Source organism: Pholcus phalangioides, unplaced genomic scaffold (genome assembly GCF_987345545.1).
Source record: "Pholcus phalangioides strain wild (caught in Gottingen) unplaced genomic scaffold, Ppha-v1.0 ptg000007l_1, whole genome shotgun sequence".
Classification (NCBI taxonomy): domain Eukaryota; kingdom Metazoa; phylum Arthropoda; class Arachnida; order Araneae; family Pholcidae; genus Pholcus; species Pholcus phalangioides.
The window spans coordinates 22,550,102-22,570,866 of NW_028301600.1; the positions used below are offsets into that span (position 1 = coordinate 22,550,102).

Consider the following 20,765-nt stretch of genomic DNA (forward strand, 5'->3'; position numbering starts at 1 on the left):
TTGAAATAATGTTATATATGCTTGAAATTATTCTCTGTTATCGAAAAAGTGTTGAATTTGAATTTTTCTAAGAATTTCCTTTGTTTGGATTTAAATTTTTCGGCATGTCGCGAAACAAGAATATTTATATATGATGTCGCATATCGTTGGAAAGCTAAATTTTTTCCCCACACAATGATGTTAATGTTTTTTGATTTTGATGAATATTTATGCATTTAATCCGGAAATCTTATATTGAAAATTATTGTTGTCATTATAAACTTTGCTGAAAGCCGTTCATTTTCTTAAATCGATCCCGTATTGAGAGAAGATGTTTTTCTTTTGGTTTCATGTTTGTGTTCGCGCCTCGTATTACAATTGGATAAAATTTTGGATGACGCAGTTTGTGCGACGAATTAGAGGGTGCGCTTTCTCAAGCCCCGCCCATCACTCAATTTACATATTATCACTGAAAAACTTTGGAGGCGTGCAGTTCATCGGGACCAGTTGCACAAGAAAGAACGGTCCCGCCGTTGAAGAATCCCCCCCCCCCACGTAACTTGAAGATCCCCTGAAACTCAAATCCCAAGTCAAGTCACTCAAAACCCCTATGTAGTTCTGAACTGCCGAAAGTCGTAACATTTTACTTGAAGATGTAAGTTCAAGAAAAACAGCTATAAAAATAACAGTATGAAGCATCGTCTCGTTATATCAGTTGCTCCCAACTGATCCAGGAAGGAAGGTTTACTGTCATGCCAGAAAGATGAAGCCCAGCAGCTGTCTCTTGCAGTCCAGTCTAAGGATGCTACTTCGTCCATGTCCACACTACCCCGAGTGGTAGTACAGATGGAGAACTTTGATGCTCCGACATCGTAAAGTATGTGCACGGACCGTCGCTTCAGCAGATACAGAGGACATTAATCGTTCAATTGGCCAAGCAGATTCGCCCGTCTAAGGATGACATGAAATAACGAACTGTCCGTACTGAGTGTTCAAGTTAAAGGGAACTGTTCATCGAAGTCCAGTTGTCAAGAATGAAGTGACCTTAATATGGGAGATAGTGAGTAAATTTTCTCTTTCAAATTTTGTTGAGTGGTCAGGAAAAACCAAACTGCAGCGATATTTAAATTTTTAAATTTTCGATAAGTAAAGTAAGATATTTCAGCATCGTTTTTTTCTTTTTGGGTATTTTGTTTTTGGTTATATGAATTAAAGAACCTAATGTGCATTTAGACCTCTGTGTGTTGACATATTATTTTTTCTTTGTGACTTAATTGTTTCGGTAAAAATGCTCTAGTACATATTTATTCAGGAGAATTACTCACCGACACACAAAGGGTTGTTGCGGACACGGTAACAACTCAAAAATGGTACCCCACTAATATGATCACCAGGCCAAAAGTTTTCTTTCTTGGAGTACTGTCAACTTAAATAGTACTCAACAATTTTGCACCACAACATAATTGGTGCCGTGAAAAACAACCATCATCACACGGATGCCATAAAAAAATCCATAAAAACGTCAACCGTCACACCCCAAACGAAATTTCTGCTACGGGCCTGCAATTATACAAACAATTATGAACTTTTCACAGAAACTCAGATAAACTCCTCTGTTGGTGAAAGCAACTTTCCTTCTTTTTCATTAACTGTGGTTAGCAAAGTACTGCAATAGCAATGTCACATTAATAAATGGGAAGACAATAAATGAAATTTAAACAAATATTACGCAATGAAAAATTAATTTATCCTGATTTCAAATTTTCTATATCAAATAATAAATAATTTCGACAGGTAAATTTAAGTGAAACAATAATTCGATTTGGTTATATGGATCGTTAACATCAAGTGTAGATGCTATTTATTTTAATTGTTATTTTTGTCTAGCTTTTTCTCTGTATTATTAAAAATTTGCCATTGAATTAAAGTGAAAAAAAAAAACGCGTAGAATGAAATTCTCTTATATCAGCTTTGGGTTGCCATAATTCATTTTTTAATCTAATAAATAAATATATTTGCACCTATTTGGCCGATATACTTCGTTCTTTTTATCTTTCTTTCAGGTCAAAAGAAATAAGAAGATTTACGTGTATCGCAAGAGCAAAGATGTCATAGGGTCGAGAGCATTTTACTAGCTTTTAGCTATTGCTCTCTTCCCTGTCCCAGCTTTTCTTCACCATATTATGAATTAACTATTTTCTACCGTGTCTATTCAAACATTTTTTTCTTTCTCTTTGCATTTTCTGTCAAATATTGTAAAATATGTAATTTGCTTGTAAACTCTAATTTGTATAGTATTATTGAAATTGACTGGGGACAAATAAATTATGTTATGTTATTTCCCGCCATTGTGATTATCCGTAATTTCAACAATATTTGGCAACTTTGCTTGGTTTTGGCGTCGTTTTTGGTGGTAATTGGCGATAGCCCGTATTTTTCTCTCGAAGAAATATGGTCAGCCTATACTTATAGCTCAGTGCCGCCAAGTAATAGTAGCAACCTTTTTATAATCACACGCATGCGCATTCTAATGTATCCAATGTTTCTGTCAAGCGAAATCTTCTCAAGAGAAAATGCTTTTATTAGAACATTTCTTATGATTGGTTAGCTTTTGTTTGTTCATTCAGTGATGGTAACTCGTGGGAAAAATTATTCCACGTGGGAAATTTTTTCTTGGCATTTGTGGGAAATTTCGAGAGTTTATCAAACAAAAAAAAATTTTTTGATAGAAAAATTATAAATGCTTGATAATACATGTAAATACTTGACTACGTATTGACATGACATGACACTTTATTTTACGTATTCACTACGTATTTTCATCGTTACACAACAGCACATTTTTCGCAAATTGTGAGCGGGAAATTTACTCAAAAGTAAACTGACCCTATTGCGAGAAAAATATGGACAATTAGTATTCCAAATATGGTGCTATTCAAGTATTACGTGCGTCAGCAGATTTTTAGCCATTTTTGTTCCTCCCCCCACTCGTTGTCAGGAAAACTTTGACACCCCTCCTTCTAACGCATATTGGGATCAGAGACGTACACAGGGGAAAGAGTAAGACCGTAACGGGGGAAGACTTGGGGGGTCTGCCCACCCGAATAAAATTTCTGGCTACGGGCCTGGGAGAGGGCTACGAGCCTTCTGTGCACTCCCCCCCCCCCCCAACGTAAAAAAATTGACTTTTGGTGCAAAAAATATATATTTTTTTAAATTGAAATATCGGAAGATGCCTTTATATATAATCATTACACCGTTTCTGTTAATTTGAATGTTATTTGAAGGCTAAGAACCCAAAATTTCTCTTCAAGAAATTCATTCTGCCCCCTCCAAAGGTCGACCTCGCGTACACCTCCGATTGGATTGCCCTTCGAGAATATAGGGAGTCTGACACTGCTGAAGTGAACTTTGCTGTGTAAATGTATACACGGAGATTATTTTTCACATGATTATAGATTGAACACACTATATATTTTAGCGTGTTTTAAGTTTAATATTGCTGATTTAAGTTAAGCTTCAATTAAAGAAGTGGTATAGATTGCCTTTGCTAGTTGGTGCAAAGTACCGAGCATTTTGAGCGCTCGTCTTCATCATGGTTTCTCCAGAGTAATCAATGTCAAGATGGTTGCTTAAAAACAGTCATTTGAGTAATTTGAAGTAATTCCTTTCTATTTAGCTTATTTAGCTATCGATATGATTAATGGAATTATTGCAGATGTGTCTGGTCTTGATAAAGCCAACGATCATGGGCGGAGATACGGAGGGGGGCCTTGTCAAAGGTACAGGGGCACATCAAAGGTAAAGTCGACAGATACAGATCTAAGGCTAAGCGCAAATTGAGCCGCGTGCAGCGTTCGCGACACGAAGCCGGCAGCACTCTGTTTTGCAGCCAACGGAAATCAGAGGGACAGCGGTAATTGATACACGAGGTGACACTACGGTAAGCGCGTGCACGCGCGCACTCGTTGGCGCTGCTGTTGAGCCGCAGATTTTCGTGTCCCGCGCGCACGATTCTTCGTATTCGGTAGGGGTTTTTTAAAAATTAAACCGTCATTTTGATAGAGTTCGTATTCTCTTATGAAAAATGTTGTTTATAGTCCGTTTCAGGTTAACTTTGCAGTTAAGAGGAAGCTACGAGGGAACCGCATCACTCGTTCCTATGACAACGAAAGCCTCTTAACGAATGTATCGATGCGCAGCCTCGGTAAGGTATGGCTGATTCTCGCCAATCTCGCAGAAAAAAATATTTTTTTCGTATAACGTAATGCTTGTAGAAAAAATTGCAGTCAGTTAGTAACAATTAGCTAATGAAAAACAAAAAAAAAAACCATCGTCGATACTTTCAGGAATTAAAGTGCGGTTTTTGAAAAAAAAAAAAAATTTTTTTTTTTAATTGAAAAGTATCTTAGTAACTCCTATTAACCCGGTTTTCACGTTTGAATTTGGGAATAGCCCCAAATAATAATAAAGATGACATGGAAAAATTTAGAATTCTTTTACTCACTTTTCTTGCCGAAATTTCCGTCGTTCACCCACCCGAACGCATATACGTCGATGCCACTTGTTATCACTACAGTTTTAGTCATTTTTTACGGATTCCCATTCTATGGAATCCTCACTTGAAGTTGTAGAACTATCTGATTCTCTATTACTTATTAATTGCTGTTGCTCCAACATGTGTTCCATCTGCAATCCAAAATTCCTCTTTTCAATAACGTGCTTTATGCATTATTGCCAAAAAGAACGGAGAACGTTTTAGCGTGTCTGTCTCTGGTGAAAAGATACAACTGTCACAGAAGGAAAAGATACAACTGTCACAGAAGGAAAAGATACAACTGTCACAGAAGGAAAAGATACAACTGTCACAGAAGGAAAAAATACACTGCAAACCTAAACCATTGCGGGTCTCTCTCTCTTGCTTATTTATATTTATCTGGAGAGACAGCCTCTGTGTGTGTGTGCAAAAGAGACATTACTTATGTCAACACCCTCCGCTATCGGCTATTGGAATTCAGAAACCACCCCTATCCCACGAACACGGCAAGAAATAGATAATTAAAAAAGGGGGGGGGGCGCCTGGAACCGTAACCTACACCCATAAAGAGCCTCTCACAACGGTATCGGCGCTGTCGTGAAAGAGGGACTTTTCCTGTAATCTGTGAGTGAATATCTGAATTCGTTGGAGGTTATTTTCGGGAGAAAAAATTGAATATTCGTCTGGGTGTGTAGGCCTATAACTACATGCAAAACTGAATGGAAAAGTGTATTGGAAAATTCAACAAAATGACGATATATATAATATAAACAAACATATTGGAACGCGTCCCCAGTGCACGAGCGTTTCGAAAGGAAACGATTTCGGGGGACTGGAACCTTGTCATTTGGGAGGCTCCCGGATCCTGAATTATTGGTCATTAAAGTTGATATTAATGAAGACATAACATTAATTAAAAATAGAATACGAGTATGAGCTGAAAATATGCATTAAAATACCGTATATAAAAACGTGAACACAAAGAAATAAAAAATTAGGATTGATGACAATTAAAAATTAGCGAATAGTTAAAAAACTATCGAAAATTCAGATGTTTCTAATGAATTATTCCTTATGAATGTATTATATTTATGAATTAAAAAAACTAAAGGTACATAAATTAATGAAAACTACATTAATTAATAAAAATTGAAAATGGATAAAAATTAAGATAAATTTAGGAGGGATAAAAATTTTAATGAAAATTCAAGGCTTACGAAAATTAATGAAAATATAAAATTTAAGAAAATTCAAAATTTAGAATGAATCACACAATAAACTTAAAGATAAGTAACAGAAATTGGAATGAATTAATATTCCGAAATCAATTTCCGATATTAATCCCATAATGAATGAAATTTGGAACTTGTGAAAAGTTAAAACAAATGAAACGATTGATCACAATTTAAAATTAATAAATAATTCCAAAACTGCTGGAAATTCATATTTAAGAAAAATAGATTAATGAAACACCAGAATTAGTGAAATTAATAATTAAATTTCTGATTTAATGAAAAATTATTCCTCTATCGATCGATTAAATATAATTAATGAATATTCGGAATTAAAGCCGAATTCGGAAATTTAATGGAAAATATTTCGTAGGCTATTAAAAAAACAAAAGTGGATTTCTTTTCTCTAAAAACTAATAAAAATTAATGAAAATTCAGAATTAATGACAAATTTTTAAATTTGGAATCACAAAATTAGTGAAAATTCCGTGTATCAATGAAAATCCCGAAATTAATGAATCCCATAATGAATTCCGAAATTAATGAATCCCATAATGAATTCCGAAATTAATGAATCCCATAATGAATTCCGAAATTAATGAATCCCATAATGAATTCCGAAATTAATGAATCCCATAATGAATTCCGAAATTAATGAATCCCATAATGAATTCCGAAAAATAACTCCTTAATGAATTAAAATTTAGAGCTAATGAAAAGTCAAAACCTTGGAAAAAACAATAATATTTAATAAAAACTCAGAAAGAAAGAAAATAATTCAGGAAATAATTATAGAAATAATTGATAATATATGTAAATAACGTTGATATTAAACAACATTTTTCATAAGAGAATACGAGCTCTATCAAAATGACGGTTTAATTTTTAAAAAACCCCTACCGAATACGAAGAATCGTGTGCGCGGGACACGAAAATCTGCGGCTCAACTCGCGAACGCTGCACGCGACTCAATTTGCGCTTAGCCTAGTAACGGCCCTGCCACACAGGCGCGTAAAAAGAAATTTCGTTTGGGGGGGGGGGACCACTTTCATTTCGGGGGGGACTGGAACCGAAATGAAAGTGGTATTATTGTGGTAATATTGGTAATAGTGGTAATATTGTTCTATCACTTTGTGATAGAAAAAGATTTGGCCATCTTTTTCCCTTTTTTCGGTCATTTTCTCACATTTCGGGGGGGGGGGGGGGACCGGACACCCAAGTCCTCCTCCCTCGCTACGCCCTTGCTGCCACATCCCTACCCCCATTGCGAAGAGCGTGTATCCGCTTACGTACGGAAGTCCTCCTCCTAACCACAGATCACACATATATAGGAGTCATTCAAATATTACGTCAGCATCGACGAGAGGGGGGGGGGGTTCCGATTTGCTGACTTTTGATGACAAGGGGGAGGGGGTTTGGATGATGCTTACGTCATCAACCACCTTTTATGAAAATATGAAGTATTCTTAATGGCATCTTACTCTGTGCACCAAAAACAAGAAAAATCGCTAGTTTGTGGGTACCTGAACTAACGTTCTTTCTTCCTAAGTGATAAATCCCTTACAGAGCCACTTCAGCGAGCTCTAAGTGTTTCACGGATCCTTCAAGTGCTCTGGAAATGTGTCCGGGTCGCTAAAGTGCTCTAAAATTGTGCCACATGCAACTCAAGGAATCTCTAATTTTTTTTTTATAAAAACGTGATCTTCACGTATTCCCAAGGGATCAGCATGATCCGTCCAGGGAATTTGTTAGTATTAGGTTAGTAGACATCAATGCCTGAACCGGGATTCGAACCCAGACCTGCTCAGTGAGAAGCTCTAATTCCCTAACCACTCGACTGCCACGGATCGCTTAAGCGAGCTTTGAATGTGCCGCTCAGTTCATTTTTACAGAATTGGGTTTGAGGAGGCAAGCCATATCAGATAACCTTCAGGGCCACATTTGGTCCGCGGGTCAATGGTTTATCATATATGGCTTTGAGGGTGGGTCACAATGAATTTCTTAAAGAGAAATTTTGAGTTTTTACCCTTCAAATAGCATTGAAATTAACAGAAATTGCAAATCGATTATAACACACGTATATATAAAGGTATTTTCTTTCGAAATTTTAATTTCTTTTAAAAACTTTTTTACATTAAAAAAAAAATTTTTTTTTCGTCTGTGGGAGGTGCACGATCCCCCTCCCGCGTACGTTTCTGATTCCACCAATAATGCGTTAGGAGGTAGTGGGCAGTGCTGACGAAATTATGCTAACACGGGATGGGGGGGTCAAAAATGGCTAAAAATTTGCTGACGTAATACTTGAACAGCCCCATATATACACATGGCACACCGCTTTGTCTAAGATATAAGCTGGTGGTCGAAGGAGACCCGGTCATGCTGGGAATTGTGCGTATATGTGTTGTGAACCTTATGTGAAGTTCGTTTGTGTGTAGTGCTCTCTCGTATAGCGTTGCCATAAATTTTTCAAAATATGAATGAAGTGAAATGCTTAAATAAATAATTGTACCAATGTAGGCCTGTTGCTCTCTGTGACAAGACTTTCTAAGGAGATCGACTCATTCGAATCTCGAAGTTGGGATTTACGGGAGTCCAACAAATCACTCAACGAAAACGCATGTGACGCACTGAGTGGACACAAAGCATTTTACTCGACCCCCCTCCCCTTCAAGAAGACAGGATTTGGGGGCGGTCTATAAGGCTGCGCACATAGTGGGTCGAATAGGTACAGTACAAGAATTGTGACCAGGGCTGTGCATAGTGGGACGAAAAGGTACGCGTTACAAAAATCGCTTAGGGATAATCGCATAAGAGATGTCCGCACATAGTTAAGAGAAGGGAGAAAAGAGAAAATGACCAGAGGGGTTCTGAAATGCAAGGGTTGTGTAATGATAATCCACCTGCAGCTTTTTTTAAAGATAGAAAGGAAAAAAGGGAAGAAAACGGACCAATCGGCAGATAGCGAAAATCAGCAGGTCGAGGCAAAAACAAACTTGTTAGCTCAAGTCGCGCACCTCGTGTGAAGTCACCTTTCTCTCACTCCTCGAGTATGTGCTGTGTAGAACAAAACAATACAACTGTTTTCGTCGCTAATCTCTATTACACATTCCCTGACCTCTTGGTCACCTATGTGCGCGGCGTAAGAAAAAATCGCATGGGGAAGAGGAATGTGTTCGCACAGTCAGGAGGAATTAAAGAGAAAATTACGACAGGGGTTCTGAAATGTACGGGTATGACGATGATCCCTCTGTAGCAGGTTTTTTTTAGAGTGAACGGACCAAAAAATCAGCAGATCGAGTTGAAAACAAACTTGTTTGTTCAAGTCGCGCACCTCGTTGAGAGTTGCCTCTTTCTCTCCTCGAGTATGTGCGGTGAAGAACAAAACAATGCAGGTGTTTCGTATTGTTGTGCGCTAATCTCAATTCTCATACCTCTCGGTTGCCTCACTATTTGCTCGGCTTTAAAGAAGGAAGTCTATACAGGACTTATCAATGCGGGGACATGTTAGTTAAGGTGCCCACAAACTATGGAAGGTTTTTCTCGTCTTTGGCATTCATATTTTTATAAAGGGTAGTTGATGACGTATGCATCATTCAAACCTAGAACCCTATAAATGCGTCTTATTCAAACCCACCTGTCATCAAATCCTAAACTCCCTCCCTCCATTGATGCTGACGTAATACTTTGTAATGGTATGAACTTGCGGCGGGTGGAGGACCACCCTATTTAAGTAAGTGTAATTATTTTAATGTTTACATTTTCTAATAGTAAATAGTTAAATTGGCATCTCGACCCGGATCGTTCGATCTCGTGGTTATGCAATGGTGAGCAATCCAACGAAGTCGGAACTCGTTCAAATTATAGCCACTAGAATAAGAATCCTTATACAGTCACCTTAGTTCAAATGAGACTTTTTGAATAGACGTCATAATCATCACTTCGAGGGACAAAGACAGAATTATCCCCATAGAAATCAATGTTAAAATTGCCGATTTTACCGTAGAAATGCGGAAATTTGGCGGGGTTTTCCGCCACATCAATAATTTAAAAAATTGAATTCAATTCTCGAAATATTGAGTTCCTTAGAGATGCGAAGCCCAGAAAATTAAATATAAAATAATTAGGACCTGATTTCAACTTTTTATTTATATCTTCTCAAGTACGAAAATGAAAATTAATGCCTGCGTATTGTCTTATATCAAACTGCATCAATCCATATTGTTTAGGATCAGGGCCGTATTTACGTTTTTGCCGCCTGTAGGCAATACAAATTTTGCCGCCCCTTCCGACTTCAATCTAACTTTTTTATCACCCCCCCTTCCACGCCATTACTAATAAATCAAACAAACAAAAGACAAAAAAGTGGTTTTGTATATAGTTGCGACTAAATTTTACTTTTCTGTCCTGTATTCGTATCCTATTGCGATCTTTAATGATTGCCATATAACGGGGGGACGGTTCAACCTCCGGCTCGCAGGCGTCCACACATCGATGAAAAACACTGATAAATTAAATTTGAATGTATGGTGCATACATTCGAATATGAAAATATCTCAGCACCAATTAATGGTGCCGAAATACTTTCTGCGTACTTGGTTATAATATAGCAACAAAATCAATAATGCATTACATATTTATACATATTATCTTTAACCGCAGTTCCTAAAGTGTGTTTTTACATAGTGAACTACTTTTTCAAAACTGTTTCGTGGACCGATTAAAATTCTAGACGGGGCCCGCCAGTGGTTTGTGCACTCTCGTGATTTAAATGCTTGCATTACTTGAATGTACAGTGTCCCACAATCGTTTGACGGTTTTCAAAATGGGAATAGCAAGAAAACGGTGACCGATATTAAAGTCATTCTGGCGGATTGTTAATGTGCGAAGTCAGGAATTTCAGCTACGTCATATATGTTTCAAGGGATTGTATAGTTATTAAAATTAAAAAAAAAAAACTTTTTAAATGGACAACCTGTGCCCAAAAACAGAATTAAAAAGTTGTCGCCCTGTCTCTTCTGACGCCAACGAAGAAATATTCACTTTGATAAGTGCAATATTCGCAGATATATCTGAATTCAAAAATCAGAGAAAAGTCGGGATAGAAACGTTATCCGCCGCTTTTTCTGCCGATTTTCGAATTCAAATATCTCAGTAAATACTTGGAAATAAGGAACTTCTTAATTAAACTGCTTTTGTTCCTTCCATTTTTGTTCTTTTCCCTATACTACTTTTATACTGAAAGCTACATAATAATATAATATAATAGTATAGATGTTTTTTCTTCCTCTTTTTTATAATTCAAAATTCGCTGCCCCTAAGAATTTGCTGCCCTGGGCCAGGGACGCCGGAACATATCTGCTCGTCTTACTAAAGCAATACCAATCATTTGAATGGTGTTGCTGAGCAATACCAATCATACTAATCACCATTTGAACATAGCTCAAATATTGCACTGAAAGCGTTTTTTTTTAAATTAAAATTTTTGAAGACATATCCTTGGGACCCTTTCCGTGTGAGCAGTTACATTGCTGTAGCTCTTTTTGTTTGCAAGTCATTTCAGATCCAAGGGACTTTTCCATACACTCTGTATATTCATTAAGCATGAGAATAAAATGAGCATCATAGAATCTGAATATCACAACGGTAATTACAGCAATAGATTGAGACAGTACGTTTCATCGCTGATTTCAGACGAATCTCAACCCTTTGAGTGGCATTGGCAAGATACCTCTCCTCCTTATTTTAGCATTAGCAAGATATCTCTCCTCCTTATTTTAGCATTAGCAAGATATCTCTCCTCCTTATTTTAGCATTGGCAAGCCCAAATATTTTGTCAAGTTAATCCCTCTCTCAGTGGAACAATTTCCCTATACCAATGGTTCACAAACTTTTGTCAATCACGCGGCTCCCTTGCCTAATTCATGATTCGTCAGCGGCTATTCAGGATAGAGATTAATAGCTATTTTCCCGTATATAAAATAACTTCTTCAAAGCATAAATAGGTGCACAAATCAATATCTCAAGCTCGCCGCGACACCCCACATAAAGGTTGGCGATGCTTCTAGAAACAGCGACGCACACTTTGAAAAAGCTGCGCTATATCCATTACTTTATACTCATTTACTGCTGAAAATCATAAGGAAGCTTATTGCTATTATGCCGTGTAAAGGGTTAAAAAACATCAATGAATAGTTCATCGATGTAGTCAAAAAGTACAAAAAAAGTCGCTGAGAAAATAAAACTTGTAAAATAGAATAAAAATAATAAATGCAATAATGACGCAGCTTTGTTACCTAAAGTTTATACCGCAAAAAAATCAGACTACAAAATCGTTTATTCCAGCGCTATTAAAAAAATTAAAATTGAAAGCTCAACATAAATATAAATAAACAAACACACAAGACACGGAAACATGTATTACAAAACGTCCTAGTAAAATGGCATGCTGTATATTGAGATTCAAAGACGAAGAAAAAATGGTTCGACGTTTGTTTTTCAATTTTTCTCGACTTCTAGTAGTAAGAGGGAGAATTTGTGAAGAAAAAAAATACATAAATGACTTCAAATAAAAAGAAAAGATGCAAAACCTTTTAATTATCACCATGAAGTTATCGTCGAAAACACCAGGAAACCTCTCCGCTACTACTTCCAGAACGCATGTGAATATCATTTCAGCATTCTATATTTACAGAAGACAAATCTCAACGATGATTCTTGTGCATGAAAGAAAAGATGATTCGATAAATGAGATCAAACACTGATTGCATGCACCATGAAAATTGAGACAAAAATGTCTCGTGCATCTCTTTTCTCCGCATACACGCATACACAAATTATACATCATGTTGTACAATGGAGAAGTGAAGGAAATTTTTTTAATTAAAAAAAAGTATTTTAAATCACTATATTTATTTTAATTTGTGTGTTTTTTTTTATTACTTTTCCACATTGCCAACTGTAAAAGCCACCATCCACCCTCTCATAGGCGTAAACTTGTGTCCGGCCCACGTGCCCAAGCCCCTCCAATAATTTTGAAGGCCCGGCTCAGCCCTCTCCCCAAAAAAAAAAAAAAATTCGCGTGGATACGTTTCTCATATTTGTCTCGGAAAAACAATTTTTATGATTAAAAAAATTGTCCCAAAAAAAAGTTTAGTAAAAAACCGGTTGCTCGAAATTTTATTTTAATACTTTTATTAAAATCGCAATCGACTTGTCCTTGACATTCTTTTTTTGTGACAATTTCTAGTATTTTTCTCATGGTCAACGACGACACTCGATCTCCAATTATCATTCTCCCTCAGTGCCAATCGTAGCTGCCCCAAAGGCATGCATCTCTGGATGGCATCTGGAGATGATATAGCATAGCTGCCAACTTTTGAAAATGAAAATTCGGGAGATTTTCGCGCACACCCGTATTTTATGCTAAAACCACTCCCTAATAAATACAATAGGGATTTTTCCAAATAAAATAGGGATTTTCCAAACATAAAAGTTGAAGCGTAGGGAATAAAATCCCTACTCAAAAACTGAAGTCAAATTAAAATAGGGATTTTACACACATGGAAGTTAAACACTTGGGAATAAAATTCCTACGCAAAAAACAAGTGAAATTGGAGGCCAAAACTTCAATGATGTAAAAATAAATATTGTGTTCAATCAGAAACACTGTGAACAAACATTCTCCGCAAATGACCCCAAAATCATAGGAAGATGAAGGAAAACACCGTCAATTTTTGAAGAACACTGACTTTTTGTGACACTTGCTTGATGTTTTTCTTTCACTTCACGACTGATGATGGCAGTCTTTCCATGACCGATCTTTATGTCCGTAACACAACTTGTACAAAAAGGAAAAGTCAGCCCTCTTCTGGAACGTTTGATGAAAGGAAATTCATCGGAATAAGTATCTTTAAAATTGATTAAATATGTTTTTGCTTATCATTATTCATGCTTTGTTATATCGCACGTACGTAACTTCAACAAAAGAAATTTTGACCACGTGCATCACCATAATCTTCAATTATTATCCAGGACTATTGGCTGCTAAGCCATTTCCCTGCACGATAAGACAAACAACTTTCTTGTTACCATCAGAGGGTTTGTAAAACTTCCTTAAAAAGGGAATTTCCCCATTTACGACGTGTGACGTCATTTCGAAAGGGAAAAAAAAGAGGCTTCATGCCCCACAAGAAATTCCTTAGGGATTGTTTTCATAAGCGGGGATTTTTTTTAATGAAGTAGGGAATTTTTAGGGACAATTAGGGATTTTTGTGATTTTCGTAAAAATTCGGGAGATTTAAGAACTTTTCGGGAGATCGAGCGATGAAGATAAAATTCGGGAGACTTGGCAGCTATGATATAGGGTTGAGGTACTTTGGTCCTTTCTTGTTCCCGCTGTCGGAAAACTCATAAGCATCTCTTCTTCTTTTGTTTGAACGTGACCCTTGGCGAAGGAGGCTTCTAGACGATGCAGCAGGAGGAAGGAAAGGTTAAAAAAATCGGCTAATAATGATTGAAACCAAAACAAGCACACTCCGATAGCCATATTTTACTTATCGAGCCCGGGCCAAAACATTTTTGACAAAATACTAAATGACTAATAACACTGACAAATAAAACAATAGCTAAATGAAATGCAGTGAAACTTCGATATAGCGATTGCGGACCAAGAAAAAATATCGTTGTAGAGAAATTATCGTTATATCGAGAGGCAACATTATCATCACATGTCCTGAAATTTCTGTTGCTGTTGGCATCTTTTCTGAATCGCGTTGTTAGTATCACCAAAAAAATGCGCTTTTGAGTATTTATTCGCCGCAAAAATAATTTACACTCATGTCCATAAATTAAGGATAATGCCAGCTCCGGCAAATAAAGGTTCAGAAACAAAACAAATGTTACTTATTCATAAAGGCCATTTATTAAACAAAAGATAAAGAACAAAAACGATGGTGTATGTATGATACCATTCATAAAAACTACGATTTTTGCTCTCTGGAGCAATTGTAAAAAATATCTCCTTTACAAAAGCTTTCTATTACATGGTTGGTATGATGGTTAATACATTGTATGTCTCCCATGCGATGAAATACAGTCCGTACAACGCCTAGGCATGCTGAGTATCAAATTATCGATCTGATCACTCCACTCAGCAAGCAATGTTCTCCGATGTTCCGGTACACATGTAGGAGATGGTTGACGGGCTGCAACTCGTCAGCCAAGCATGTCCCACACATGCTCTATCGGATTCAAGTCAGGTGAGAATGCTGGCCATTCCATACGGGTTATATCCTCTGATTCAATGCATTCGTTTACGATGTTTGCTTGGTGAGAACGGGCGTTGTCATCCATAAACACAAATTCTGCGCCCATGGCACCCCAAAACAAACGTGCATGTTGTTCCAGAATGATGTCCCGATAAATTTGGGCTTTCATGGTTCCGGTTTGAACATGCAGATCTGTTCTGGAACCCAGTATAATTCCACCCCAAACGAGCAATGCTGCACCACCGTAACGGTGTCGTTCGATGATGTTGTCTTGGTGGTAACGGGTACCTGGCGTTCTCCATATGAAAGTCCGACGTGAATCAGACTGCAAGCTAAACCTGGACTCGTCGGGAAACATCACACAAGCCCACTGTGACGATGTCCACATTGCATGTTCTCTACTCCACACTAATCGCTACCGACAGTGAGTTGCCGTGAGCGGAACACATCTGACAGGCCTGCGAACATATAGACTAATATCTCCCAAACGTCTGTACACGGTTTGCCTTGAAGCTGTGGTACCCGTGGCTGCAGATAGCTGACGAGACAGGTCGGATGCTGTGCTCCGTCTGCTTCTTTTGGCAGTTACTGCCAAATACCGGTCTTCATTCGGCGTTGTAACTCGGGGACGACCTGTACTGTAACGTCTACTGACATTTCCGTTATCTTGGAATCGTTGTCAAAGCCTAGAGATGACACTTTGGGCAATTCCAAGTTACTCGGATACTTCCATCTGAGTACGCCCACAGTTTAGGCGGCCGCTAATTCTACCACGTAAAAAATCATCCACATGCGTCCTCTGTGTCATAACTATTCGCTTATGGCACTGAGCGCCTTACAGAACTTTTGTGAACAATTTTACTTCTTTGCCACCATTCCTTATATACCCCTTTCTTACACTCTCGTCATTGTGACGTACTATCGACATCATCTGGTGGCTTCCTGAAATTTGCATATCATTCTTGCAGATGTGTGTGATAATTCTACAAATGAAATTTTTACTTTAGATTTCGATTTCCGTGTGATTCTGAATTATCCTTAATTTATGGACATGAGTGTAATTGAAAATTCATTTGGATGTATTGCCCCGTAAAGAGCTTACTCGCAATATGCCATGGCATAGCCATCATCTCCTGTAGTAGGGCGCCTATGCTGGAATCTTTGGCGGGCCCCCAGCCAGACTTTTCACGGGCCTCGACATAGTAAATTTACAGCGTGGAAAATGAAAAAAATGACGAGAATCATCCCGAACCCCTGGGCTGGATCTCTGTCAGTCCCACCAATGTTGGGGGCTGGGCATGCAGAGGCGCCCACATGAAGAAAACATTGGGGGATGAAAGTTGCTGGTCGTCCCGTTATATTCGAGACTCAAGCGCGTACGCAGGAGAGAGGGTTCATTGCATTGTTTTTTCAGAAATTATTGGGGGGGAGGGGCCTTAGCCCCCTCCCAAAATTTATTGGGGACTTCAAATGGCTCTGTCGGTCCAGGGAATTAATTTGAAAGAAATTAAGTTTTTTTTATTTGCATATCAGCATTTCATCAGTCATTGCAGAAAAATAACGTGCGGCGTGTAAAACGCTGCGATGTTTTCACAAAAACTTCTGGCCCTGGGCAGCAATTTTGAGAGGACAGCAAATTTTAGGGGATACAAAAACTATCTTCCAAAGTCATCGACTTTGGAGATGATCACTGTGGAGGTGATGTAAAACTATATTTGTTCCAGCCCCCCACACTCGACAGAAATAATCTACACTCTTAGTTACGATCCTGTCCGCGGCACCCAGAAAGTGCTGCAACAAACAGATTGGGAATCACAGCCCTATAAAAATACAGTACAGTATAGTGTACATTCAATATAATTTATCTGCAAAGTATCTCTCAGCAATGGGCTCCCACGTCATCGAACAAGGCTTCTGAATTGGGATGTTTTGTGGGTACCAGGACAGGATTTCCCAATCTCCCCCCCCCCATCTATTGTGAATTTATATGATAAAAATCGGAAAAAATTCCTCCCGAGACTCCAGCCAGGAGCACCACTGTGGGACCTTAATTCATGGGAGAGTCATGTGGCTCACCCTCTGTAAATCATTGATATACAGTAAGACCTCGGTATAAGCTCGACCACTCTTAATGTCAACACTCCTATAATGTCGGTTTCTTAAAATTCTGCTAGCTTAACTGGCAAAACGTTTACTCGTTATTAAATCACCCCATTAATTAATTCATATTTATTTGGTACTCAGGTGTGACGTTATACCGAGGTCTGACTGATGTTGAAAAGGCGTCGGACTCGGAAAAGCGGTTTGTTGCAAGGAGCAGGTCACCCCGAGATAGAGAAATAAAAATTTGTTATAAGCACATATTTGTAATTGTTTCCGCAAATATTGAACACACATGGCCCTCACATCCTAGAGCAGGTCCACCTAGGCTGGGATCTTTTGCGGGAGCCCATTATGGTAAATTTATATCGTAAAAAAACAAAAAATGGTGCGAATCATCCCAGGCCTGGAGTCCTGTCAGCCCCACCCTTGTGAGGGCCATGAACGTCTGGCTGTTGCTGGGGTCTGCGTCGTTTATCCCCGGGGTTTACAAAACCGGATTGTGCTTAAAATGAACACCTCTCTGACCGAATGTCATTGTCATCTTCCCGCCATTTCGTGTATTCAACACTCCCCTGTGATTTGCTTCCTGTTGTTGAAATTCTCGATGGTCCTCAACCACGACCACCTAGATGGTTATATAGGAGGTCGTGCCTCAACGCGATGCCTGAGGGTACCATGGCCCTTGAAATGATTACAACGGATATTGTTAGCAACTTACCGGCTTTTTTTTTCTGAAACCAAACGTTTCTATACGAAAAAAGAAAAATCGTATTTTGCAGACTGTACATACTGAGAGAGAGAACACTTGCATTCAATTAACAATAATTGTATCTGTCCACCTTTTCTTTACTCAATAAAAAGGGAGTCGCAGATAAAAGCCTACAAATGGGCCTAAAACACTTGCAAAATGCCCCGGATCTATCATAATGGTGAACGAAATAAATAGGCAAAATAAACAGTTAAAAGAAAAAATTATGACAATTGCATTTTATTGGAAGCTTCATATTATTTTAATTAATCATATTCCCATAGACATTAATGGGATACATCGAATTTTTAAAATAAATTGAACTAAAAACTTATGACGAGTTGAGAGTGAAAAATGATATTCCCCTTTCAAAAATAAATTAAAAATATAACCCCTTATATAAGGGTAAAGCTTTATCTTTCCTCATTATTGGATGAAGACGCATTAAACAGTCATAACAGTCATGGTGCTTAAATTTATTTAGTTATTAATATTTTAAAATAATTCGATCCGGCAAAACACGTGTTAAGTATAAGGAAAAGAGCGGTTTGTTTGGGCTTACTTGTCAGCCCATAAGGTTGCCACAACGGCTTCAAATTTCGTGCCTGATGTCATCTCCTTGTACAGAAATAGATCTCAAAAACTGATACAAATGTTGACATATAGGAAACAAAGGAGAAAAAAATTAGTAGCTGGTTTTCCAGACCAAATGTTAAAAAGTCCAGATTGGGTTTCCTGATTGTTCAAAAAGAAGTTACTGGAGCTGGCTGTTTGGCTCACTGGAGATGCCTCTAGTGGTGATGAGTATATCCTTTTAGGAGGTTTTATACCTCCTCTAAGGAGAAAATGGGCTATTGTGGAGAAAAAGTTGGACTGCCAAAATCACGCAGAAATATTGAATGTCCTGAGAAAATACAGGTCATATGGTCATAACAAATAATGAGGAATAAAGTTTTTCCTCACTTACAAATTATATTATGACGATTATGAATATAAATATGAATATTCATCTCGCATATTTATCATGTTTTACCCTGTTTTTTTTCGTAGAATTCATTTTAATCAACTATGACTCGCATTAGTGTTTCATCATCCCCTTGTCATAGAAGCTAAAAGCCTGTATAACTTGAGTGGAATAGATTTGTGTTTTCACTTTTCTTGTTGATATCGAACTACCGGTGAAAGTGAAACTGCTGAAACCAAAGGTCAATTATATACGATCGGAAAGAGTAATTATAGTTTGATGACGAAACAGTTTACTGGCTTTTAGATTTTCTTATCTATACTGCATTCCTTTAGGTGTAATTAACTTTGATAATTTGTAGAAATTGACTAAATTAAAGATTGAATCATGAGTGGCGAATTTGCATTTCCACCTCTACAAAATGATACTATCATCAAAGCAGCATTTGGAAAAAAAGTGGATCGTGTTCCTGTGTGGATAATGCGTCAGGCTGGTCGTTACCTTCCCGAATTCAGAGAAATGCGAAGCAAACATGATTTCTTTGAGATCTGCCAAACCCCTGAATTAGCTTGTGAAGTAACCTTACAGCCCATTCGAAGATTTGACCTCGATGCTGCTATTATCTTCTCTGATATTCTTGTTATTCCTCAAGCATTAGGAATGGAAGTTATAATGAAACCTGGAGTCGGCCCGTTCTTTCCAAAGACATTGCAATCTCCATCAGACCTTAACAACTTAAATATTTTAGATGTTAATGACCGCTTGAAGTACGTCTTTGATGCCATATCTCTTACAAGAAAAGAATTGAAAGGTAAAGTTCCATTAATTGGTTTTAGTGGAGGACCATGGACGTTGATGTGTTACATGGTGGATGGTGGCGGAAGTCCTATCGCTCCAAAGTCGAGACGTTGGCTTTATGAGTATCAAGAAGGAAGCGAGAGATTGCTGCAAATTCTAACTGAAAATATAATAGATTATCTTAAAGGGCAAATAGATGCTGGTGCTCAGCTGATTCAAGTTTTTGAAACAAATGCAAGTTTGTTATCACCTGAACTGTTTGATATATATTTTGTGCCTTATCTAGAGAAAATTGCTAGTGAGCTTCATTGTTATTTGAAACAAAAAAGTTTAGAAGTGCCTCTCATAATTTTTGCGAAAGGTGGTCTTATGAATTTAGAAAAAGTTTCTGGTTTGGGATTTGATGTGGTATCTTTAGATTGGACAGTCAAGCCCTCTCAGGTTCGTAACACTGTGCTCAGGAATGTAGCTGTGCAAGGCAATATGGATCCATGTGCATTATATGCTCCTACAGAAAAGATAGACAGTTTTGTTAGACAAATGATTGCAGAATTTGGTCCTCGAGGTTATATAGCTAATTTAGGCCATGGTATCTTACCAGATACCGATCCAGAACACACAAAAGCATTTGTCAGTAGCGTCCATGCAGCATCCATTGACCTTATTGCTTCTGGCAAATGGTAATCCATGTTGAAATTCTGTTACATAAATCAAAAGAAATATATTTTTTTCTATATGTAGCCCATGCATGGGTATTTTCATTTCAGTGCTTAAATTTTATTAATTTGTTACTAATGCTATGAATAAAACTTTTTTGCAAGTAATTTTGAAAAATATTGTTTCAATGAAATTTAAAAACTCACTTTGTTTTGACAATTTTCTTGTAACATCATTTGTATAAAACTGTAGTAGGCCTATGTATATAATACACTGTTGATAAAACTGAAGGGTTTGTGTTGTAGAAAAAAGACGTAAGTCTAAGTCTAATTTGTGGGTAGGCCTACTGGTCAGTTATCAGGACAAACATAGGTGCACTTTTCAAATTAGCAGGATTTAGAGAATTTTTGCTGTTGCCTGGCATTCTTATTCAAGCAGCAATTTTGAGGCTTAGCTGGTTTTTTCATTGAAAATTTGTATT

General features: G+C 37.6%; 1 protein-coding gene across 1 annotated transcript; it reads left to right on the forward strand.

Moving 5' to 3' along the window:
• Positions 1-19,007: 19,007 nt before the first annotated feature.
• Urod (uroporphyrinogen decarboxylase) lies at positions 19,008-20,451 on the forward strand. Its single transcript, XM_089232850.1, has one exon. The coding sequence runs from the start codon at positions 19,217-19,219 to the stop codon at positions 20,309-20,311; it is 1,095 nt and encodes a 364-aa protein (XP_089088976.1). The 5' UTR covers positions 19,008-19,216; the 3' UTR covers positions 20,312-20,451.
• Positions 20,452-20,765: the final 314 nt, after the last annotated feature.

What these genes read in the sequence shown, in the direction of transcription:
- Urod (XM_089232850.1), top strand. Translation starts at nt 19,217, where the DNA reads ATGAGTGGCGAATTTGCATTTCCACCTCTACAAAATGATACTATCATC.